Raw genomic sequence first — 24,381 nt, 5'->3', positions numbered from 1 at the left:
GGCGCTCAGTGCCTCTTGAGCATTCCATCATCAGGCGTCAGTGACGCAGGTTTGCAAGGCGGCCACCTGGTCGTCGATGCACACTTTCACAAAGTTCTATAAAGTGGATGTGTTGGCATCTGCGGATGCTTCTTTTTAGCACAAGGTTTTGCAGGCTGCTGTTGAGAGGTCTTGATCCTCTTTGAGGCTGTTTTGTTTTTTTCAGGTGGGCTCCAATTGTTTATGGTTGAGCTTCTGTTGCCTGGTTGGCTAGTGTTTAGCCTTGGGAAATTTTTTGCTGTTCCCACCCCTCATGTTTAACACTGCTTTGGGACTTCCCAATGGTTATGAAGATCAGGAGCTGTGTCCGTCAATGAACGAAAGAGAAAATGGATTTTTACGGCAAGTCAAAAATCCCATTGTCTTCTTAACATTTTGCCTAGCAATACCTTATAGATAAGGGGTTCCTAAAGAAGTGGACTGTCCTTGTTGACCCAACTATTTTCTGTCTCAACAAAACTGTTAACTGTTACTTATTGTGGACACCAAATAGCCAAAATGGGCCCTCTTTAGGTACATGTTCTTTGAATCCTTTGGCTCAAATAATGGTCTGTGGAGCATAAGTGCAAGAAACACCTCTTGTGTTTGCTTTTGATAGGAAGATGCCTCTTTGGCGAATCCTTGGACAACTTCATCTAGCTGATTACTTGGGATTAGAGTACCCTTTTTTTTCCCCAGAAAGTGAAGACAGAATTTTTACCTGGAAAACTCAGTTCCGAGGTCTAAGAAAAATTATTTTCATTTCTCTCATGCCTCCAAATTCCAAGACAAAACTTGGAACTTAGTTCTGCCAAAAGCCCTTGAACCCCAAGTCTTCCAAATCAGTTAAAAAAAGTCCACACAATGGGGGTAAGTTATCAGTGTTATAAATTTTATAAGGTTAAAAAAAAGACGCTAATCCATTCCCTTCAACCTATATTTGGACAGGACCTGTCGATCTTTGTTATCTAAACACTCTTGAAAGCTAGGAAATTAACATCTCGCAAAGTCTATCATACGCATGATTAAAACTTCCAGGTATCAATATGTACGTCTTTAGATGCTAAGCAAAGACTGTAGGGGCTTTAGTCTGAGTAAAATGCGTAAGTTCAAACCTATAGGTAGGGCATAAAACAAGTTAAAGGAAAAGCACACGAAAATAAAAAAAGTTGGTTTGAATTCTTTATTTTTCAGCATATTTATTACCATATGATCATTCTTGCACTTTAGTATTGTTTGAAATCACCATAATATAAGCCTCTTTTTGGGAAACAGATCGGCTGTAAATTTATTATAATTGTGACAATCTGAGGCGCTACACAATAACAATTACAGTGTTGTTATTGTAAAGTGCCAAATTGTAACTCATAAGTGAATATCGTATAAAATTATATAAAACCTTGTTGTAAAACACAAATAGTTTAAATAATTACAAAACAACACATGGAAAGCTAGACCCGGCTAAGGGCTGCCTCCAAGAAAGAACTGGGGAATAGGATGTTTAAAGATGCCTTAAGTATAAACCATATATTATGAATAAAGTATGGTAACAGTGAAGCAAAGGATGTATATAAAAAATTCCTTTATTACATAAATTCATACAAAAAAAGACAAAAAATTTGAAACGTATAAACATGATTTGTTAAAAAAAAAAATCAACAGGTGTTTACAATAATCCTCAATATGCTTTGTTGTAAAACAAAAGCAAGGAAGGTTCAGAAAACTACACACATTTGCATAGAAGAAACTTACTGTGAGACCCCAAACCCTACGCGTTTCGACTTGAACTAGTCTTCCTTAGGGGGGAGTAGTAGTCCACAGTTCTTCTAGCATATATCTATATGCATAATACAAGGGACACAAACATTATTTGTATTTAACATATTCAATATGCGAGAAAAATATATAGTACACAAGAGAGACAAATATATATATCATAGACTTACATTTGAAAAAAGTCAACCCACATTTTTATCCAAGATTCTATTGTATGGGTGATATAGACCCAGCGGTTCTGGGACAGCACATGGACAGCAAACCTTAACCCAAGGACAACAAAGGGCAGGGGTAACAATGGGCAGAGAACAAACCTGGTGGAGACATAAAAGAGGAGAAAAAGGGGGGAAGATGGAGAAAAAGAAAAGAAAAATGAAAAAATCTAATAATGAAAAATATTTCAAAAATCGGGAATGAAAAAATGATTTTTTTCAAAGCTGTTTGAGCCACGCATTTAAAATAAAGTGTGTAAATATAAAAAAATAATTTCTCTTACGTCCTCCGACAGTCGCCGCCTCTTCATATTCGTCACATATGGGGTATTAGACTTTGCTCCGAAGGAGTAGCTAGGCAACAGAATATGTTAACAATAAAGCTTTAACATATCCCACCCTCAAGGGGTGGTCCCCTCAGTCAATACCCTCCTACTTCCTGCAACCATATCTCAGTTTTAATGTCTAGCTTGTCAGGAGTGGCTGGCTCTCTCTGTGCTGGGACTTTTTGTCCCAGACTCTTTCTTCTTTTTAATATTTTATTTGAGTTTTTTCTCTACCTTTACTTAGCTGTTGTTTTTGTCAGCATTAGTTAGTTCTTCGGACGAAGAGGATCATGCGGACTGGGTCTCGGGCTGATCCCCCTGATCGCAGGTCGTGGGTCAGTGGCTTCCCAGTCTGCCATCGAGCGTTCAGCCAGGTAACGCTCCTGGCACGGTGAACGACCCATCCCTGTTCGGTGCAGGGATGTTTGGTGAGGTGGCTACCTCACCGGACGCTGTGCGGTTTCTTAACCGCCATTGTGTGCGTCTTGAATTGCGACTCTCCCTGCCTCATGTGCAGCGGCTTGTTCGCCTGTGCGGGTTCCCCACGCCATATGAGGTAAGTGTGTCTATGTGGGGACCTGTCTGTCTGGGGGGGGTCTCAGTCTGGGACTGTGTAACCTGCCTTTAAATCACACTGCTTGTCTCCCTATCTCTCGGCTGCATGCTGTGGGCTGCAAGGGGGGGGGGGGAGCTGTATGACACTGTGTGTGTCAGGCTGGGCAGTGTGGGAAGCTGTGTGCTGTGGGGCATGTTTTTAATGGCATGTTGGGGCATATACAGCGATCGCTGCGGCGATCTAACATGTATCCATATAATGGGATGAAATTGTGTGTGTTTTTATGCACTGTGGAGCGGCGGTTTCGGCGCCAAACGACGCCATTTTACCGGCGCCCGCTCCGGCCGCATGGTTTACATGCACGGCGGCCATTTTCTTGTAGCCTCCATAGGCTTACATAGAGCGCCCTGGCAGCATCACTTCCTTTTTCCTGGAACACCGGTCGAGGCAGCAGCAGCAGCGGGGTCTCCTCAGGTTTTATCCTTCTATTCCTGTTGTCCATTGCCTGTATTCAGTCTGTATATTCCCTGTGGGGGTCTCATTGTGCCTGAGTGTGTGCGGTGGGCTGCGCTTACCGCGCTTGCTGAAAGGGGGCAGTTAACCCTTGGTTGTCTGGCGTACAGGGGCAATGGATTCTCAGGAGGGCAAGTTTCCCACAGTATTGGTGGAAAGCCAGGGGACCGCTGTTTCCCCCCCAGGGGGGGATTTAGCCACTATTGTGGCTGGCCTTGCTGCCCAGGTGCAAATGCTGGTGGCTGCTCAATCTACTAAACGGCCCAGAGTTACTCTGTCCTCCGATTCTGAGGGTGAAGGTGATGGGGCTGTTCTGGCAGGGACCCCCCTATCGGGGTCCCGCTCCTCTCTTGATCTAGTGGGGTCTGAGGTAGAGGCTGAGGTTGAGGGGGTTGATAATTCTCCCCCTGGCTCGCCTGAAGAGCTTGCAATCATGGATGAGTTGATTGCTTCCATTAAGCAGACGCTACGTTTGCAGGACGAAGTGTGTCCCCCCGCTGCCTTGGCGGCTTATGGGACGCAGAGAAAACGCAGGACGCCGCAGGTTTTTCCCTGCAATGCTGATTTTCAGCGCGCTGTAAAGGATCAATGGCGCGATCTGCGCAAACCTTTTGCGGTACCAAGTAAATTCAAGCTGCGTTATCCTTTCTCCCCTGCCACTGATGAACGGTGGTGTGTGCCTCCACCACTGGATCATGCAATTGCGGTTTTGAACAAAGCCACTGCGATTCCTGCAGAGGGATCCCCTGTTTTCCGTGATGCCACGGATAGGAGACTGGAGTCTCTTGCCCGTCATACTTATTCTGTTACGGGTTCTATGCTTAAGGCTCTATTTGCTTCTCTCATGGCGGCCCAGGCGATCGCAAGTTGGACGCAGATGCTTAGGCGCGTCCTAGTGGCCGATTCGGCCTCGGCGGCGACCCTGGACATGGTGGATCAGATCCACCAGGGTGTCATGTATCTGTGTGATGCGGACCTGGACCTGATTCCGTTGGCTGCACGTGTGCACAGCGTGGCGGTGTTGTCTCGCCGCCTGGTTTGGTTGAAATGTTGGTCGGTGGACCAATCTTCGCGTAAAACCTTAGCCAATCTGCCTTATGATGGGTCTCGCCTTTTTGGGGAGTCCCTGGATGTGTTGATTAAGGGGATCACCGGGGGTAAGAGCACTCTCTTGCCCCATTTCCCCAAGGCTAAGGGGGCTTCTGGGAAGAAGCATGCGAATTTTCGGCCCCCTCAGGGGTCCTTTCGTGCCTTTCGGCCGCACTACAAGGGCAAACCGTTCAAAGGCCAGGGCTCTCAGAAGAAACCCTGGTCTGGGAAACAGAAGTCCGGCCAATCCGGACCTGCGGCCCATAACAGTTCGGCCTGAAGGGGCGCCCTCACCCAGTTTTGGGGTGGGGGGACGCTTGCTCGGTTTTCTTCAGCCCTGGTTGGCCCGTGTGCGGGACAGATGGGTTCTGGAAATCGTTCGATCTGGTTACAAGATCGAGTTTCTCTCTCGGCCAGAGAGCAGATTTTTTCCCTCAAATCTACAACTGTCTCCAGAGCGCCTGCGGGATCTGCACCTGGCGGTGCGGGACCTGAGGGCTCAGGGAGTGGTGGTTCCGGTGCCTCATCGGGACAGATTTCGGGGGTTTTATTCCAATCTGTTCACCGTGCCCAGAAAGGAGGGCAAGGTTCGTCCGATTCTGGACTTGAAAGCTCTGAACCGCTCTGTGCGGGTTCGCAAGTTCCGCATGGAATCCCTGCGCTCGGTGGTGGCTGCCCTGGTTCCGGGGGAATTCATGGCCTCCATCGATTTGAAGGATGCGTATCTTCACATCCCCATATTCGAGGGTCATCAGAGATACCTTCGATTTGCCATTGCGGAGGATCACTACCAGTTCGTGGCGTTGCCCTTTGGGCTCGCCTCGGCTCCGCGGGTCTTCACCAAGGTGCTTGCACCGGTTCTGGCATTATTGAGGGCCCAGGGCATTTCTGTCCTGGGGTATCTGGACGACATTCTGATTCGGTCTGCGACCAGTCAGGGTCTGGAGAAGGACCTGTCTGTCACGATGCAAACTCTGCAGGAGTTCGGTTGGACGATAAATGTTCCAAAGTCGACACTGAGTCCGTCGGTTCGTCTTCCCTATCTGGGAATGATACTGGACTCGGTGCAGGCGAAGGTCTTCCTGCCGGAAGACAAACTCAGGACTCTTCAGGAGGAAGTCAGGTCCCTCAGGGACGTTCCGAACTCGTCTCTGCGGACGTGTATGAGATGTCTGGGATTGATGGTCTCGGCTTTCGAGGCGATTCCTTTCGCGCAGTTTCACACGCGGGGTCTCCAGGCGGAGATCTTGTCCAAGTGGGACGGGCGACCTCAATCTCTGGATCTTCAGATCTCGTTGAGTCATCGCACCAGGGAAAACCTTCTGTGGTGGCTCCAGTCCCCGTTGGTGTCCGGGGGCAAGTCGTTTCGTCCGATCTCGTGGACGATAATCACCACGGATGCCAGCCTGTCGGGCTGGGGTGGTGTTCTGGGCGTTCTGTCCGCCCAGGGGACCTGGTCGGAGGGGGAGTCTTCCCTCCCGATCAACATTCTGGAATTGCGTGCGATAAGGCTCTGTCTTCATCGCTGGACGGACCGGCTGCAGGGCTGCCCGGTTCGGGTGCAGACGGACAATGCCACGGCGGTGGCCTACATCAACCACCAAGGGGGCACCAGGAGTGCCCGAGCGGCTCGAGAAGTGGCCGACATTCTGTCTTGGGCCGAGACTCATGTCCCGGCGATAACGGCGGTTCACATTCCGGGAGTGGAGAACTGGCAGGCGGACTATCTGAGTCGCCAGACCCTGGATCAGGGGGAATGGTCTCTCCATCCGGCTGTCTTCCAGATGTTGTGCGCGAAGTGGGGTCTTCCAGATGTGGACCTGTTCGCGTCTCGCCTCAACTACAAGGTGAAGAGGTTCGTGGCAAGGACGCGCGACCCTCGGGCAGACGCGTCGGACGCGTTAGTGGCCCCGTGGCATCAGTACAGGCTGATGTACGCGTTTCCACCGATTCAGTTGCTGTCCCGGTTCCTTCGCAGGTTACACTCGGAACGCAGCACGGTGATTCTTGTGGCACCGGACTGGCCTCGCCGGTCCTGGTACGCAGACCTCGTGAATCTGGCGGTCGACGCCCCCTGGCGTCTGCCTCTTCGGGACGATCTACTGTCTCAAGGACCGATTTACCATCCTGCTTTACAGTCGCTGGCTTTGACGGCCTGGCTGTTGAGACCGAGGTCCTGAAGGAGAAGGGTCTCTCTCCAGAGGTTGTTCATACCTTGATCAACGCGAGGAAGTCTTCCTCGGGAAAGGTTTATTACCGTACTTGGAAGGCCTATTTTGCCTGGTGTGAGTCCAGGGGGTTTTCACCCCGCACGTACTCGGTTTCCCGTGTGCTGTCTTTCCTTCAGACGGGTGTCGATCAGCATTTGGCGCTGGCTACGATAAAGGGTCAGGTGTCTGCGCTGGCCGTTCTGTTTCAACGTCCCGTGGCTTCCAACTCCTTGGTTGGCACTTTTATTCAGGGTGTGCGGCATCTGGTTCCTCCTAGGAGGGATCCTTTGCCCCCTTGGGACTTGAATCTAGTCCTATCTGTGTTACAACGTGCTCCTTTTGAACAGATCAGGGAGATCTCGTTGTCTATGTTGTCCAAAAAGGTCGCCTTTTTGGTGGCGATCACTTCGGCTCGCAGAGTGTCGGAACTGGCGGCTTTGTCCTGCAAGTCTCCGTACCTGGTTGTTCATTTGGATAAGGTGGTCTTGCGACCTAATCCTTCTTTTCTGCCGAAACGAGTTTCGGAATTCCATCTTAACGAGGATATTGTTTTGCCTTCGTTGTGCACGAAGCCTAAACATCCAAAGGAGGTGAGATTGCATTCTCTGGATGTTGTTCGGGCGATTAGGGTTTACCTTAAATCGACTGAGTCTTTTCGAAAGACGGACTCCTTGTTTGTTCTTCCAGGGGTCCTCGGAAGGGCATGGCGGCTTCCGCCTCTACCATTGCCAAATGGATCAGGCAGACCATTGAACAGGCCTATGCCTTGCAGGGGAAGGTTCCCCCTGTGCCTGTGAAGGCGCACTCTACTAGATCTCTGAGTACGTCTTGGGCCTGTCGTCATGGGGCTTCTGTAGCCCAGGTGTGTAAGGCGGCGACTTGGTCGACCGTACACACTTTCACAAAATTCTACAAAGTAGATGTTCAGGCATCGGCGGATGCTTCCTTTGGCCGCAAGGTTCTTAGTGCGGCTGTTCCCTAGGGTCCCTTGTTGGGGACTCCTGGCTGTTGGGATAAGTTTTGTATCCCCTGGTTTTTTGTCTTTTCCTGGGTTGTTGCTCCTGTTGAGCACTTATTTTTGCTGTTGCCCAGCTGGTTTCCTTCCTTTGGTAAGGTTCCTTTCTTTGATGTGGAGACTGCGTTGCCTTTCGGCGCGGATGCGTTTCCCACCCCTCATGTTTGCACTGCTTTGGGACGTCCCCATATGTGACGAATATGAAGAGGCGGCGACTGTCGGAGGACGTAAGAGAAAACGGAATTTTTGTAAAATCTTACCTGAAAAATTCCTTTCTCTGAGTCCTCCGACAGTCGCCGCCCCCGCCCCTCTTTTGGGGTTTGAATGTATACTCTACTGCTATTCCACTAAAACTGAGATATGGTTGCAGGAAGTAGGAGGGTATTGACTGAGGGGACCACCCCTTGAGGGTGGGATATGTTAAAGCTTTATTGTTAACATATTCTGTTGCCTAGCTACTCCTTCGGAGCAAAGTCTAATACCCCATATGTGACGAATATGAAGAGGCGGCGACTGTCGGAGGACTCAGAGAAAGGAATTTTACAGGTAAGATTTTACAAAAATTCCGTTATTTTAAAAAATAAAAAAATCAAATATATCACATACCCGCTTTGATTTGGTTGTGACCCCCTAAGGGGGAACCGCATATGTGGATAGCCAAAGAATAAAAAAGATTTTAAAAGAATCACACACAGGAGAGAGGAGAGGCTCTATCAGCCCTCAGACTCTAAAATGGGACCTATTGTGGTATCAATGAAGAAGCCTAGATAGAGCAGGGTTAAAAACCCTGCATCTAATCCCAGACAAAAAAAAAAAAGGATTTTGTAAATTGGAAAAGAGAGAGAGCCACAGATATTGTAAGAAAGAAAACAAGTGAATAGAAATTCATAGGTTAGGTCTCTATTCAAAAGAGAATAATAATGACAGATAAGATATATCCTGTTAAGTCCTACCTGCTTGTCAGCTCCAACACTCATACCTCCCCACAGGAAGTGGGCCACAATGCAGGAGTATATATGAGTATGGGACCGCCCACATAGCCTGCGGTCCAATCCCTGTATGTCTTACCACCATTAAATGTCTCCGACCGTGACCCACAAATGGAAAAATGTCCATTTGCCCCCCCGAAGCCAGATTCCCCCAGATTGCCCCGAACATCCAACACATGCCGACGTCAACCACCGCCATCGCATGGGTCACAGAGCGCACGTACAGACGTGGATATTCCGCCCTCCAGAGGGACTCAATCATCGGCCCCAGCGAGCCGGAAGTATCGCGGCGGCCATGTTTGGAAGGGGCAGAGTGAGGGAAAACATAGCCGCGCCGACACACGCCCTGGCGTCCAGAGGGGGCGCCGGAAAGGAAAAAACCCAACCCCAAAAAGTGGGGAAGGATATCTCCAAGACCCAAACGCCCTCCGGAGGGGGAGAGAGGGGCTACGTGTGCCGGGTGGCACCTAGGGGGGAAGAACCATCGCAGGCCGCACAGGAACCATGAAGGGACACCAAATGTATAAACATCAGAAGGGCAACATCTGGTTACAGTAGAAATTAAATGCATAGTATGTAATATACACATAAAAGTAAATAACAAAGTAGTGTCGCAAAAGAAATCACATACAGGGAACTTGGAAAATACATGACATATATACATATAAAGAAACAAAAATAAAAAATAATAAAACAGAGCATGTAAACTAAATAAAATAAAAATACAAAAATAAAAAATATAGCCACCGGAAGTGACGAATTGACGCAATAAGCCACGTCTTACGCGTTTTGTCACTACAACTTCATCTGGAGCGCTCCAGATGACGTGACGAAACGCGTAGGGCGTGGCTTATTGAGTCAAGTCGTCACTTCTGGTGTTGGTGGTTCAGAGCTGTGGAACGCGGAAGCGATAGAGCTTGGCGGACCCTGCACGCTGATGGTGAACTTCCCAACTGTGAGTGGCTATAGCATTTTTCTTGTATATTCAGCAATACTACACAATGGAAGCTACTTTGTAATTGCAGTGCCTAAGGTGACTCTGAACTCTGAGTGGGAGCCTGGTTACCCGTAACGTCTGTGTGTACCTATGCTGACCAAGTGTGTGGTAAGCGCTCTTACCTAGTGGGGGGCCACGGCTAACAGCACCTCTTAAATAACTGCACGACATTAAATGTGAGCACTTAGTGCACTGGCACAACCTTACTGCACTTCTCAAGCACATAGCACTTTATGGTTTTATGTTGTGGCACTTCGGCCCTATAGGTCCACACGACAAAAATGCACAGTGCACTTTCTATGATATTTTTATGATATTTTGTTTTTGGAATTTTTTACCATTTCATGCTCATTTATCACTCTGAACGCACAGTGCACTTTCTATTACTTTTTGACATTGATGTCATTTTTACTGTGGTAGCGCCGGTACCAACAACACTTGCACTTTATTATTGTAAACACCTGTTGAATTTTTTTTAACAAATCATGTTTATTCGTTTCTAATTTTTTGTCTTTTTTTGTATGAATTTATGTAATAAAGCAATTTTTTATATATACATCCTTTGCTTCACTGTTACCATACTTTATTCACAATATATGGTTTATAATTAAGGCATCTTTAAACATCCCATTCCCCCGTTCTTTCTTGGAGGCAGCCCTTAGCCGGGTCTAGCTTTTCTTGTGTTGTTTCAACAATTCAGGATGGATGCCAATTTAATGACTGTTGATAAACGACTGTTAATTTAACTGAGCTTTTGGTGAAATAATTACAACAAATGTATTACAAATAATTTCTATATATGTGATTGGGTATCCTCTACACCCCATGCTTGATGTGCTGGAATATTCCCATCTCGCGCGTGCTCATAAGTGATAATCCTCCACCTCAATATTAGGGGGCCACTTGCCATAGGTGCTCGGGACAAATGTTTGGTCACATTTTTATTTAGTAATTACCAGTACTGCAGGTAACGTTTACATACTCATACTATGATATTATGCAGCATATCACTTTTTCAGCCCCATTTGCATCACTGCTCTCTTTCAATTTCTTCAACTGCTATTGCATCACTGCTGTCTTCTGAGTAACTGTCTATATATGTGAGATCATCCTCAGTTCCGTCCATGGCATTGCTGATTCCACATTTCTTAAAGGACTTCACAATCATCTCTTGTTTGACGCCATACCATGAGTTTAGTATCCAATTGTAGACCTCGGTAATGGTGGTTTTTTTTTTTCACTCTTCCTGTTGGTGTCAAGTTATCACCTGCTTTTTGCATCCACCTACTCCATTCTTCTCTCATCAGGGCTTTAAATGGTTTGTTGATTGACCCATCTAGTGGCTGTAGCTGACCTGTAAGTCCACCAGGAATAACTGCTAAGTATGTTCGCAAATCTGATGCAACCCTTTTTGTCTTTTCTGTTAAATGTGCTCAGAACTGATCAAAGACAAGCAGAGCTGCTGGCTTCTTTAAGAGCCATCCAGGTCTTCTGGACCAAACCTTTTCAAACCAAATGGCCATAATGTCTTCATTTATCCATCCCTTCTCTTGAACGTGCACAATAATGTCAAGTGGTAAGGTCTCTTTAGGATATGTTTTCCTATTAAAAATAAGCATAGGAGGCAGTTTAGTACCATCTGCACAGCAGTATAGTGTGTCTTCTCATGGCCACTTGTTTTGATTGCCACTCTTTTGATTCCTTTCACATAAAGAGTTCTGTTGGAAGGCACATCAAAATCGAGAGGCACCTCATCCATGTTTGCAATCTGACTTGTTTCAAAATCATATTTTTTCCAAAGTTGTATGACATAGGAATGAAACTGTTGGATTTTATCCTCATAAACTGGTAGCATTTTCTGAGCTAACTTTGTTCGTGTTCTCATGGCCAAGCCTTCTCTCCTCATGAAATTAAAGCAGCATTTTTCCTTTCCTGCAAAATCAACAATGTTCATTTTGCTTGCAAACATTCTTGCCTGACATTGAATAAGCTTGGTTGACACAAATAAGCCATTGTGGCGCTGTTCCATAATCCAAGCCTCTGCTCCAAGTTTGGCCATTTTGCTGGTTTTCCTCTTAAAGCATTCCTCTTTTTTGACATCTTAAGGAGTTGTTCTTCCTGTTTTCTCCACTTCTCCACTGTCTAATCATACACTCAGTGGGCGGAGGGCCAAACTGTCTTTCTGCAGCCCTATTGTCATGCTCTTTTGCATAGCGAATTACATTAAGTTTGAATTTTGCAGAGTAAGACAATCGCTTACCAGTATTCATTTTTTTATTTTGTGACATCTGGGCTCCGTTCTCTCACATCTCTCTCTCTCGCATCTGCGCACACTCCACCTTTTACAGCATCATCTGACGTCCAAAGCTCGCGATTGGAGGAAGCCTCTTTGACAAGGTATGGGCAGCTACGCATCCGCGCAGCTCTCTATTCTGCTTACTGACCGTGTATAAGACGTCCCTCGATTTTCAGCATTGCGATTTGAACAAAAAGTAGCGTCTTATACACGGAAAAATACGGTTCGTTTGTTGTTGTAATTGTTATTTCAATTATTTGTTTCACAACAAGGTTTTATATATTTTTATATGATATTCACCTATGAGTTACAATTTGTCACTTTAAAATAACAACACTGTCATTGTTATTGTGGGGGCCTCCGATTGTCACAATTATTGTAATTTTTTTGGGGATTTCCCCAAAACACTTATGGCAACTGCCAGTTATATTAATTAAATTACATATAGGAGGTGCCATTTTTCTATTGCACTTTATAGTAATCCTTTTTTTTGTTTTTCAGCTGAAAAAGCTTGTAGTGTATTTGGCGCCCCAACAAGATGGGAGAATGGAAGTGTGATTGACTGCACCGTGCAGCTGGAAAAGGACTCCCAGATCAGATTTCTCAGAGGCAATATTGCAAGGTCAGTCCTGCTCATTGATGCTAGCTTTAAACACAAAGGTCTAATCAAGGACAGGGACTTGGCAAACAAAATTACTTGAGAAAAGGTAAGCTGAGAAGATCACAGTTGCTGGACAAGCATTTTTATATGCTGTACTTTTTATAAAGCCTTTTACTGAATGAAAGCATTGAAAAGCATCATAGCTGTCCAAAGAAATATCTACGGATGGGTAATAGAAACATTTATTCATGGAAAAAATGCTATATAATTTATAACTATTGATCAGAAATCACCTTTTTAAATAATCTTTTCAGTCATGCGGTAGTTACATAGTTAGGTTGAAAAAAGACACAAGTCCATCCATTTTAACCAAAAGCTGCACACACATAGATTCATGCGCAGAAAAAATCTGCACATGATGATGGTGTTGTGAACAGAGCACATAGAGAACGATTGTTTTTGTTCTTGCTCCCCTGCAGAAAGACCAGCATCGCTGCATATTGTGTGAACGAGACCTTAGAGGTGAGGGGAGGTCTCACTGTCATAGTGTGAAGATAAAGCCAAGTTTCACTTGGTATAGTTAATCCAAGATCACCAGATTTCTGATATTTTCAGTAGGCAGTTCTGACTTAAAGCAGAGGGGCAAAGCATACATGTTGGCATTTTATAAAATGTTTTATTTTGCCCCAGAGCAAATTCCAACCTAGGAAAGAATGTCACTGGTTCTGCAGCCTCCTGGGATACTTACATCATATATCTACGTAAGCCTCAGGATCGGCTCACAGAGCAGCCCAGGGGTCAGGCCCCACATGCTATCGAAGCTTGCTGCCTGCACCCAGCATAATGGGATCAAAATGGCGATGTGGGACCCACTGTATTGCACTTCAATAGCAGAACTCACAGGGACAATGCTGAATTTGCTGTGCAGGTAAGTATGTGTCTTGAAAAGAACCCAAGAATAAAGGCAAGAGGGGAAATAATGCAGGCGGAGTTGAGTACAGTTTTAAGCAGGTCACTTTTTACATGAATAGCACTCGGTTGATTATGATCCATTCTCTTTTTGTGGGGGTAGCTGGTTGATTCCTCATCCTCCTCTTCCTCCTCATCCTCCTCTTCCTCCTCATCCTGGTCCTCGTCCTCCTTCTCCTCCTCCTCGTCCTCATCCTCATCCTCCCCGTCCACATCCTTGTCTTCGTCCACATCCTCCTCGTCATTGTCCACATCCTCCTCGTCCACATCCTCCTCGTCCTCGTCCACATCCTCCTCGTCCACATCCTCCTCGTCCTCGTCCACATCCTCCTCGTCCACATCCTCCTCGTCCTCGTCCACATCCTCCTCGTCCTCGTCCACATCCTCCTCGTCCTCGTCCACATCCTCCTCGTCCACGTCCACATCCTCCACGTCCACATCCTCCTCGTCCTCCACATCCTCCTCGTCCTCCACATCCTCCTCGTCCTCCACATCCTCCTCGTCCTCCACATCCTCCTCGTCCTCCACATCCTCCTCGTCCTCCACATCCTCCTCGTCCTCCACATCCTCCTCGTCCTCACATCCTCATCCTCTCATCCTTACATCCTCCTTTCATCCTCCACCAGTCCTAGCAGACACATTTTGGGTGATAGAGACATATGCAGCAAATCATTTATTAAAAAAACTACTTATGACCAGTAGGTGTCGAGCTTCAGGCAAGTCCAAAAGATGTGAATAAAATGCCCAAGAGCATGGCCACAACTCCAGCACTCCGGGGAAAGGGAAGTTTACATTTTCTGTAGGCGATAGGGGTAAGGTACTGTATGAGGGGATCCCTAAGGGAAACAAGAATTTTGAATGGAAAGTCCCACATGTCCACCCAATCCTCGGAATCCAGGTCCGGAACATGTCGGACCCAGCATTGACGTAGGGCAGAGAGGGAACATCATGGTGGGACATCACCGCCAATAGCTTGCCATTCCTGTCCCTCTGCTCAAAGAATCTTTGTTTTGTGCTGTAGAGCTCTAGCCTTGTGACCTCAGTTAAGTGAAGGTTTAGGTTACATTTGGAAGCCTGTAACACCTCAAAGTTTGACAGAGGGGTCTGTCCCATAATTGACCGATGCACTCTCAATTTCCCTTTCCAAGGTGGTCGTGATGGAAGTTTGTCATACCTTGACCGCTTTAATTGAAGAAATGTAATGACCTCTTGTGAAGGCCTTGAATTCATCCCACACTATACTAAGAGAAGATGACCCCACATTAGAGTCCCTGTATTCCAACAGGATTTGTTGGGTTTGCGCTGAAATATCTGTCTGAGAAATCCAAGGGGCACCAAGGCGCCACAGGCAGCAGGCTCAGTGGTTACCCAGGCGTTGGTAGACTCCGGTGCTGGCGGTTACTTTATTGACATTATGTTTGCTGCTGCAAATTCCATACCCTTGTAGCCCGTATTGCTCCAATGGTCGAGGCGATTGATGTCAGACCCTTGCACAGGTTTTGTGGCTTCTGTGACCCAGGGTAGCAAGGCCAAATTAGCAAAGGCCATATCAAGATATGTGACTTCTATGACCCAGGGTAGCAAGGCCAAATTAGCAAAGGCCATATCTATTCTGAATGATGAAAAACCGTAGAAGCAACGAGTAGCGCAGGGTGTTTCCACTGCCAAAGCTCGGTAAGCAAGGCTGAATCTGCCCAATTCGAGAGTTCCAAATTCGGGAACCCTATTGGGATTGGATTTATCCAGAGAAAAATCCATTAAAAGTTTAAGTCCCCCGCAATAAGCACCTTTACAGGCACAAGGGGAGCCAACTTATCCAAGATTGTCTATAGGATGGTTTTTGGGAAGGGGGGGGGGATCATATATATTGATCACAATAGCCACAAATCTTCTCTCAGGTTCAGAAAACACCAGCTGTACCACACAACTCAAACATCTATAAAACAAATAGTAAACCCTCTTGCGTAGGAGGGGAAAGTAGTGTGGAACGCCCTCTGAATCCAGTTCCTATTCATAGGCAATATTTAATGGCCCAATAAATTAGTTTCTTGTAATAGAACAACATGCAGTTAATGGGACTTCAGGTATTGCAGGACAAGTGCCCTTTTAAACTTAGAGTTTAAGCCTCTGACATTCCATGAGACAATCCAAAGTTGAGATGTCATGGTTTAAATGAGTAAATGGAAGGTCCAAGTGCCATTGGGAGGTATAATAATGGATCAACGAGCAGTACTGGAGCAGCCACAGGCCAGAAAAAGAAGGAAAGAAAAAAAAGGGGTCATGTAAAAAGTCACAACGTCAACACAAGGAAGGGTAAAAAGCAACCCAGGAAAAAAAAAAAAAGAAACTGTTTCACTGGCAACAACGTGAACAACTTAGGCCAGGAAACTTTATAGCCCACAACTGAAGTACTCGCAAGAGTGACTGGCACTCACAAACAACTTTTAGGGGTAACCTGTAGGAATCGTTGTTCTGCGTCTTCTAGCAGAAGTAAAGCTTGGTTGATGTGGTCGGGGAGCCTAGAAAATAATTTTGGCTGGACTTCAGCAACTTAGGAGCCAACAGAGCTGGATGAAACCCCACGGAGCCAAATCAGTGTAAGGAATCCAGCCAATCAGCAGCCAAAGTAGGATTCTCAAAGTAGAGAGCCACACCATTATGTATAACTCGCAATTTGCACAGGTAGAACATACTATTTTGCAGAGCTTTTTCCCTGAGCCGTCTCCTCACATCCACAAAGGACCTTCTGCGTTTCTGTAAGTCTGGGGAAATATCTGGAAAGAAACACAGCACCGCATTTTCATAGCACGCCTGTTGTTGCTTCCGAGCCTACACCAGGATCAGGTCCCTGTCCCGAAAATGAAGGAACCTAACCAGGAATGGACGAGGAGGGGTGCCCAAGGGTCTCCCTCTAGACGAGACTGTGTGCCCATTCCACATGATACATTTGGGGGACTCGTAGGTTTAATACTTGAACAAGTTTTCAGCAAAGATGGCAGGCTGATTTCCCTCTCCCCCTCAGGAAGGCCTACTACTCTCACATTATTGTGGTGGAGTCTATTTTCAGCATCATCTGAGCATGCCATAAAGAGTTGAACAGTGCGGTTTAACTCACCCAGGGTGGTAGTGTGGGAGGAGATGGTGTCCTCCACATCCAAAATGAAGGATTCAGCAGTGCCCAGTCAGCTCCTGTTTTTAGTTCTTGTCTGATTAGGCCACATTCTGTTGCCAGGGAGTCTATCCAGGACATAAGCGTGGTTTTACTTGCCTCTATGGGCGATGTTGCAGCTTCCTCCGGCAAAGGCATTGCAGGAGGCTTCAAGGTTCCTTCTCCCAACTCAGAGGCCATGTCGGGCACGCTCTTTTTCTCTGCATAGCTACTGATATCCAGGGAGGAATACGTGGATGCAATATGGGCACGCTACGTGTAACTGGTGGTGAGCTTCGGGACCCACCAGGATGTTGTTTCCGTGCCTATGTGCGCCTAAATGGCATAGGCAGCGATTGACTCCATCCCCACAGCAGGAGAAGCTGTTTGCTGAGCAGGATGGCGCTGATGTGCTCCCCAGAGCAAGGATAAAGTGACAGGATTCCAGGAGCCTCTGTGAGGCGCGTCCTCTCGCTCTCGCATCCCGGACACGCCCTGAGCCCTCAGAGGTTTGTTGGAGAACCTTTGTGAACAAACTGCAGCATGAAGGCAAAGGATCATACCATATAGGTCAGGGATAAAATTGTGAAATTTAAAGTAGTGTTAGCTTATAAAAAAAAAATATCCAAAGCTTTGAACATCTTACGGAGCACTGTTCAATCCATCATCCGAACATGGAAAGAGTATGGCACAACTACAAACCTACCAAGACATAGCCGTCCACCTAAACTGAAAGGTCAGGCAAGGAGAGCATTATTCAGACAAGCAGCCAAAAGGCCCATGGTAACTCTGGAGGAGCTGCAGAGATCCACAGCTCAGGGGGAGAATCTGTCCCCAGGACAACTATTAGTCGTGCGCTCCACAAATCTGGGTTTTATGGAAGAGTGACAAAAAGAAAGCCATTGTTGAAGGAAATCCATAAGAAGTCCTGTTTGCAGTTTGTGAGAAGCCATGTGCGGAACACCACAAACATGTGGAAGAAGGTGCTCTGGTCAGATGAGACCAAAATTGAACTTTGGCCTAAAAGCAAAACGCTGTGTGACGGAAAAGAAACATTGCACGTCACCCTTAACAAACCATCTCCACTATGAAACATGGTGGTGGCAGCATCATGTGGGGATGCTTTAATTATGTTCCCCTTTTAGTGAAGCTGGTCAGAGTTGATAAATGGAGCCAAATACAAACAATAATCTTAGAAGAAAACCTGTTTGAATCTGCAAAAGACTTGAGACTGGGGCGGGGGTTTACCTTCCAGCAGGACAACAACCCTAAACCTACAGCCAGATCTACGATGGAATGGTTTCAAAGGAAATTGTAATGAACCAGTCAAAGTGCAGACCTAATTCCAATTGAGAATCTGTCTCAAGACTTGAAAATTGCTGTTCACAGACGCTTTCCATCCAATCTGATAGAGCTTGAGCTATTGTACAAAGAACAATGGGCAAATATTTCACTCTCTAGATGTGCAAAGTTGGTAGAGACATCCCCTAAAAAGACTTGCAGCTGTAATTGCAACGAAAGGTGGTTCTACAAAGTATTGACTTGGGGGCTGAATACAAATGTACGCCACACTTTTCAGATATTTATTTGTAAAAAAAAAAAAAAAAATGAAAACCATTTATCATTTTCCTACCACTTCAAGTGCCACTTTGTGTTGGTCTACCACATAAAAATCCCAATAAAGTACATTTACATTTTTGGTTGTAACATGACAAAATTGGAAAAATTTCAAGCGGTATGAATACTTTTTCAAGGCACTGTAATTAAAGGCTAAATTTGCCATTAAAGAAAAAATAAATGCACATATATTTTCAGGAAAATTTTAATTTATTATTTTTACTTACAGGAGCCTGCAAAGTATTGCACCTGCACTTAGTGGATCACAGGTGCAGTATCAGGCTCCTGCAGACACTTCCTCCAACGTTTTCAGGTAGAAAGCTGGAGGAAGTGTCAAAAGACTGCAAGTGCGCTGATCAGGGGGTGAGGATTGGGGTGCTTGGCAACATGTTACACCCTAAATATGGGTGTAACAACTAAAATGTTTCTAAAGCCTTAACAATACTGTCTGTCTGGCTTTATAATTAAAAAGGCAAAACTGCATGAAAAAATGTAAGCTAGAATAGGATTTTCAAAGACATGGGACACCCTGGGAAAGCACAGAAAAATAAGTTCTGGTGTGTACAGAGCACACGCCATGGCCAACAATGGGCATGACCAGTGGGGGGTCCTTAGGGGGAATTAAACAGAATCTTCGCCTGCTGTATACACTGCCACTGCCCTTGTACCTTATACACTATACTGCAGCCCTTGTACCCAAAATATACAAATTAATATGCCACCACCAACAGGTCCACAGACACAAATAGACCTCTGGACAAAGAAATGTTTTTTTTTTTTAACTTGACAATTCCTTTACATGTGTGTTTGTGCACACAGAGAGGATGTTTTTGTTTTACTGATCTTACCTTAATCACTTGCCTGACCAGCCACCGTAGTTATACGGCGGTAGGTCGGCTCTGTTACACGAAACGACATACCTGTACGTCGTCTGGTGTAGCAGTTAGTGGGGGCACGCGCCGATTGGCTAGAAGGGGAGCCAATCAGCGGGTCCGGCGGACGGAATGTCCACTAGGCACCTGCCCCATGGAGATAAAACGGTGGTCTACCGAAGTAAACATGGCACACCGCTGTTCTGTAAATGATGAACACAGGGATCCTGTCTTCCTCCTATTTAGGAACACAGGTCTCTGTGTTCATCCAGTAAGTACTTCCCCCACACAGCTACAAAGCATCCCCTAGGCACACATTTAACCCTTTGATTGTCCCCTGGTGTTAACCTTCCCCTCCAAGTGTCATTACTACAGTAACAAGGCATATTTTTAGCACCGATTTACTGTAGTAATGTCACTGGTCCCCTTAAAAGTGTCCGATCTGTCTGCCGCAATGTCGCAATCCCCCTAAAAATCGCTGTTCACCGTTATTACTAGTAAAAAAAAAAAGACAAATCTTTCCCCTAGTTTGTAGACGTGATCACTTTTGCGCAAACCAATCAATATACACTTATTGGGTTTTTTGTTTACCAAAATAATGTAGCAGAATACATATCAAGTTGATGAAATAATTAATTTTTTAATTTTTTTTTATTGAGAATGTTTTATAGCAGAAAGTAAAAAATTATGTGTTTTTTTCAGAATTGTCACTCTCTGGTTATAGTGCAAAAAATTAAAACTGCAGAGTTGATCAAATACCACCGAAAGAAAGCTCTATTTGTGGGGAAAAAAGGACATCAATTTTATTTGGGTACAGCCTTGCATGACCGTGCCATTGTCGGCTAAAGTAGCGCGGTGCTGTATCACAAAAAAATGGCCTAGTCATTAGGGGGGTAAAACCTTCTGGTTCTTAAGTGGTTAATGAAGAACCAGCAAGTGTTGAGACAATGGTCAGGTCTTTGTACAACATATTGAATAGAGTGTAGGGTTCATGAGTAAGTAACAAACAAAACATATTGAGTGCAGCAGTCAGGATGAGCACTAGATTCATATCAGAGTCCTCCCTTACATCAAAGTCCACAGCATCCCCCCTGTAAATCAGCGTCCCCCCCCCCCCCCCTTACATCCATGTCCCCAGAGAGCGCCCCTACATTCTCCACAGTGCCCCTTCTTACATCAGTGCCTCTAGAGTGCCCCCTTACATCCTCCACAGTGCCTCCAATGTGCCTGCTTAGTATTACTGTACTAAGGGGGCACTCTGGAGAATGTGAAGGGGCACTGTGGAGCATGAGAAAGGGGCACTAAGGAGGCACACTGAAGGTACGGAAGGAACAGAAGTTTGTACCTCCAGTGCTCCCTTACATCCTCCAGTGTGCCCCCTTATGTCCCCCTCAAGTTTTTCCTCTTCCAGAGTGCCCCTTAGTGTCCCTTTTCAGCCTTGTGCCCTTTAGGGTCCCTTGTTTTTTAGTAGGTAAATTGTTCCTTTATTTACACAAATCTATACATTAGCCCAGTGGCAGCTGGTGCTCGATAGTTTTGGGGGGGCAAACCAACAAAAACACCACCTCCCCCCCCCCCTGCAGGGGAGGGATGGCCCCCATACCTTAGGAGGCAGATGTCCTGCCCATGATTACTGTCTCTCCCTCTCCTGTCTGAGCCCGGGGGGGGGGGGGGGGGGTGCTGAATGGCTGAGCCGCTGTGGGTGAGACATCTCTGGAGACAGTGGCGGCTGGTGGGAAAGTCTGTGCTTCCAGTGCTTCTCCTCCGGCCATGCGTATCTTCCCTCTTCTTCCTCCTCCTCCTTGGCCAATAACATCTCTTCTCCTTTTGGCCAATCGGGAAAGGGATCTCACGACCCGCTTCCTGATTGGCTGGGAGGAAAATCAGTGTGACAATAGCGAATATTCATTCGCTATTGTTGCTCTGCGCCCTGAGCCCACCCTTTTTTGAAGCCTATTAGAGCCTCTGGCTCTAATCACGCGCTTCAAAAAAAAAGAAAAATCCCCCATTGGAATCCATGCGTCCGGCGCCCTGCATGTAGATTAGGGGGCCAGATGCATTGATGGGCCTTAAAATCAGGTTGGTTGTAGAGAAAAAAAGTCAATGAAAACAGATTTATTAGTGCTGAATGCAGCCCGCCAAGCCTAGTCATGTGGCCCTTGCACCCAGTTTTGTAGCCAGAACATGGTGGAACTCCATTCTGCCACCCCTGGCTCGCACGCTCCACTTCTGCTCCTCACTGTCACTTGTAAACACAGAAGCCTGCTGTATTTACATGGAACATCCTTGCTGTCTGATCTAACAGATTCCTGCATGCACCCATGGCGGGGCACGGCGTGGACAGATCTCCAGAATCTGAGAGAGAGAGAATGATCTCCCTGCAGGGCGAGGCAGAGCTGCCTACACAGGAAGGTACTAGAGCCAGGCCAGGTAGGCGAGAGAAAGGTGAGAATGCTTTGGGGGGGAGGTTGGGGTTGCACAATGTGCATAGCGCATCACCTAAACCCTGCACCCTGTATGTAGCACACCCCTGCACCCTGTACGTAGTGCACCTATAGACCCCACACTCTGTATGTAGCACACCCCTTGACCTTTTCTGAACTTTTTTTCTGGTCAGGGCACCTCTGAAAAGTATTTTCAGTCCCGAGGCTTGGTTTACATTACTGCATCTCACAGAAAGCGTGTAAAATCATGCACATTCTTGATACGCTGACAAATGCAATTTAGCAGACATGCAGGGGTGACATTATTGCTACTAATGCTTAATGGTACCCCCATGCATTGGCAAACGCAGTGCATTTTTGGAGCAGTGCAATTTAAAAAAAAATAAAAGATTGGGGAATTATAGTTACATAGTTAGTGAGGTTGAAAAAGACATCAGTCCATCCAGTTCAACCTATGATGTGTGTGTTTGCTGTTAACCGTACATTGTATACCCCTGTACGTTGTGATCTTTAAGGTGCCCATCTATTCGTTTTTTGAAACTATCGATGCTCCCTGCTGATACCACTGCTTGTGGAAGAGAATTCCACACCCTTCCTGCTCTGACAGTGAAGAACCCCCTACGTACTTTAAGGTTAAACCGCCTTTCCTCTAGTTTTAGTGAGTGGCCACGTGTCTTATTGTATTCCCTTTCTCTGAATAGTTTGTTCCTTATGCTAGGGTCGCCAGTACAATATCATATCCCCCCTTAATCGTCTCTTCTCCAGAGAGAATAAGTTCAGTGCTTGTAGTCTTTCCTCATAGCTGATGTCCTCCATTCCCCTAATTATTTTTGTTGCCCTTCTCTGGACTCTTTCCAGTTCCAGCACATCCTTCCTGAGGACCGGTGCCCAGAACTGGACAGCATACTCCAGATGTGGCCGGACCAGAGTCTTGTAGAGTGGAAGAATAATCTCTTTATTTCTGGAGTGAATCCCCTTTTTTATACATCCCAGTATTCTGTTGGCTTTGCTTGCAGCGGCTTGGCATTGCATTCCACTGCCAAGCCTGTTGTCTACCAGTACCCCCAGGTCCTTTTCCATCCTAGACTCACCCAGAGGTTCCCCCCCTAGTGAGTAGCTTGCTTTCTGGTTTCTGGCACCCAAGTGCATTACTTTACATTTTTCAACATTAAACCTCATCTGCCATGTAGTTGCCCACCCCATTATTTTGTTCAGGTCCACTTGTAAGGTTTCCACATCCTGCATAGAAGATATTGGCCTGCTTAGTTTAGTATCATCTGCAAATACTGAGATTGTACTAGATATCCCCTATAAGCAGCATGCATCCACACAGATGTGAACCACAGTCTTGTTCACATGTGAGGTTGGGGACAGTAAAAAAAAAACATGCTTGAGCTGCGTTTTAACCACCCCCAACTGCCCCCCTTTTAGCTGCAAAGGCAGCATCTGGGGGTATACACATGTTGTGGCTGGGGCTGGAAGTATACTCCAAGGTGAATTGGGTCGTGCTGTAACCGCCGCACAACTGTGTGTACTCATTTGCGGTAGCCTGATGCTGCATTTAGGTTGTTAAAACAGGCGGTGAGGAGGCAACATATTGCCTCTTCACCGTCTGTCAAATGCCTCTAAAAAAGGAACTACACAGTGATTGCTTTTCAGAGAAGTGGCATTTTTTTGCTGGTATTATGAACAAGCCATAAAAAAATCAGCTCTAACCATACAGGAATATGGGTCGGGACTAAAAGTAATGTACATACAGACACATGTATGTAAATACACACATATAAACACACATACAGACACATATACAGTGCATTCAGAAAGTATTCACAGCACTTCACTTTTTTCACATTTTGTTAAATTACAGCCTTATTCCAAAATTGATTATTCATTATTTTCCTTCTACAAACTATACCCCATGACAATGTGAAAAAAGTTTGAAATCTTTGCAAATTTATTAAAAATAAACAACGAAAAAAATCACATATACATAAGCGTTTACAGTCTTCGCCATGTCACTTAAAATTGAGCTCAGGTACATCCTGTTTCCACTGATTACTGGACACGGAGCCCACCTGTTGTAAATTCAGTTGATTAGAGATGATTTGGAAAGGCACACACCTGTCTATGTAAGGTCCCACAGTTAACAGTGCATGTCAGAGCACAAACCAAGCCATGAAGTCAAAGGAATTGTCTGTAAAGCTCAGAGACCGGATTGTATCCAGGCGCAGAGTCATTTCTGCAGTATTGAAGGTCCCAATGAGCACAGTGGCCTCCATCATCCGTAAATGGAAAAAGTTTAGAACCACCAGGACTCTTCCTAGAGCGGGCCACCTGGCCAAACTGAGCGATCGGGGGAGAAGGGCCTTAGTCAGGGAGGTGACCAAGGTATTTGACAACGAATTGCTGCACGACCAAGTTCAGGACGTGTGCCATGCATGGCACGTGTGTAATTTTGCGCTGTTTCAGCGCGCTCAGCAGATTGACACCATTGTTGCGCATCACTTTAATGTGGCTCTTGGCTTCCAGGCACAACAGATGCAGCACAGCATGGCAACGTCTCATCTGGCATGCCAAATAGGTTCTGGGGATCTTGGGTGGCGCAGCGGAAGAGACGGTAGCAGCGGAAAAGGATGAGTCAGCCAAGGAGGAGATGGAGGAGGAGGTAATACCAAATCTACACGGGTGCCACGGGTTACATGCTTGAGGGCCGTCAGCAGGTTCACCCAGTGG

At 46.2% G+C, this 24,381-nt stretch overlaps 1 protein-coding gene across 2 annotated transcripts in view; it reads left to right on the top strand.

The window, feature by feature from the left end:
• The window catches only part of RIOX1 (ribosomal oxygenase 1), a 320,376-nt gene that overhangs the window by 268,016 nt on the left and 27,979 nt on the right, over window positions 1-24,381 (top strand). For both annotated transcript variants that reach the window (XR_014225073.1, XM_082251939.1), the window contains exon 12: window positions 12,499-12,619. Coding sequence is in view for 1 of the 2 variants with exons in the window: in XM_082251939.1 (XP_082108065.1) it covers window positions 12,499-12,619 (121 nt within the window). In the remaining variant the exon portion in view is untranslated. The remainder of the gene's footprint in view (window positions 1-12,498; window positions 12,620-24,381) is intronic.

Source organism: Pelophylax lessonae, assembly GCF_965119305.1.
Source record: "Pelophylax lessonae genome assembly, chromosome: 3".
Classification (NCBI taxonomy): domain Eukaryota; kingdom Metazoa; phylum Chordata; class Amphibia; order Anura; family Ranidae; genus Pelophylax; species Pelophylax lessonae.
This window is presented reverse-complemented; position numbering and strand designations above follow the sequence as displayed.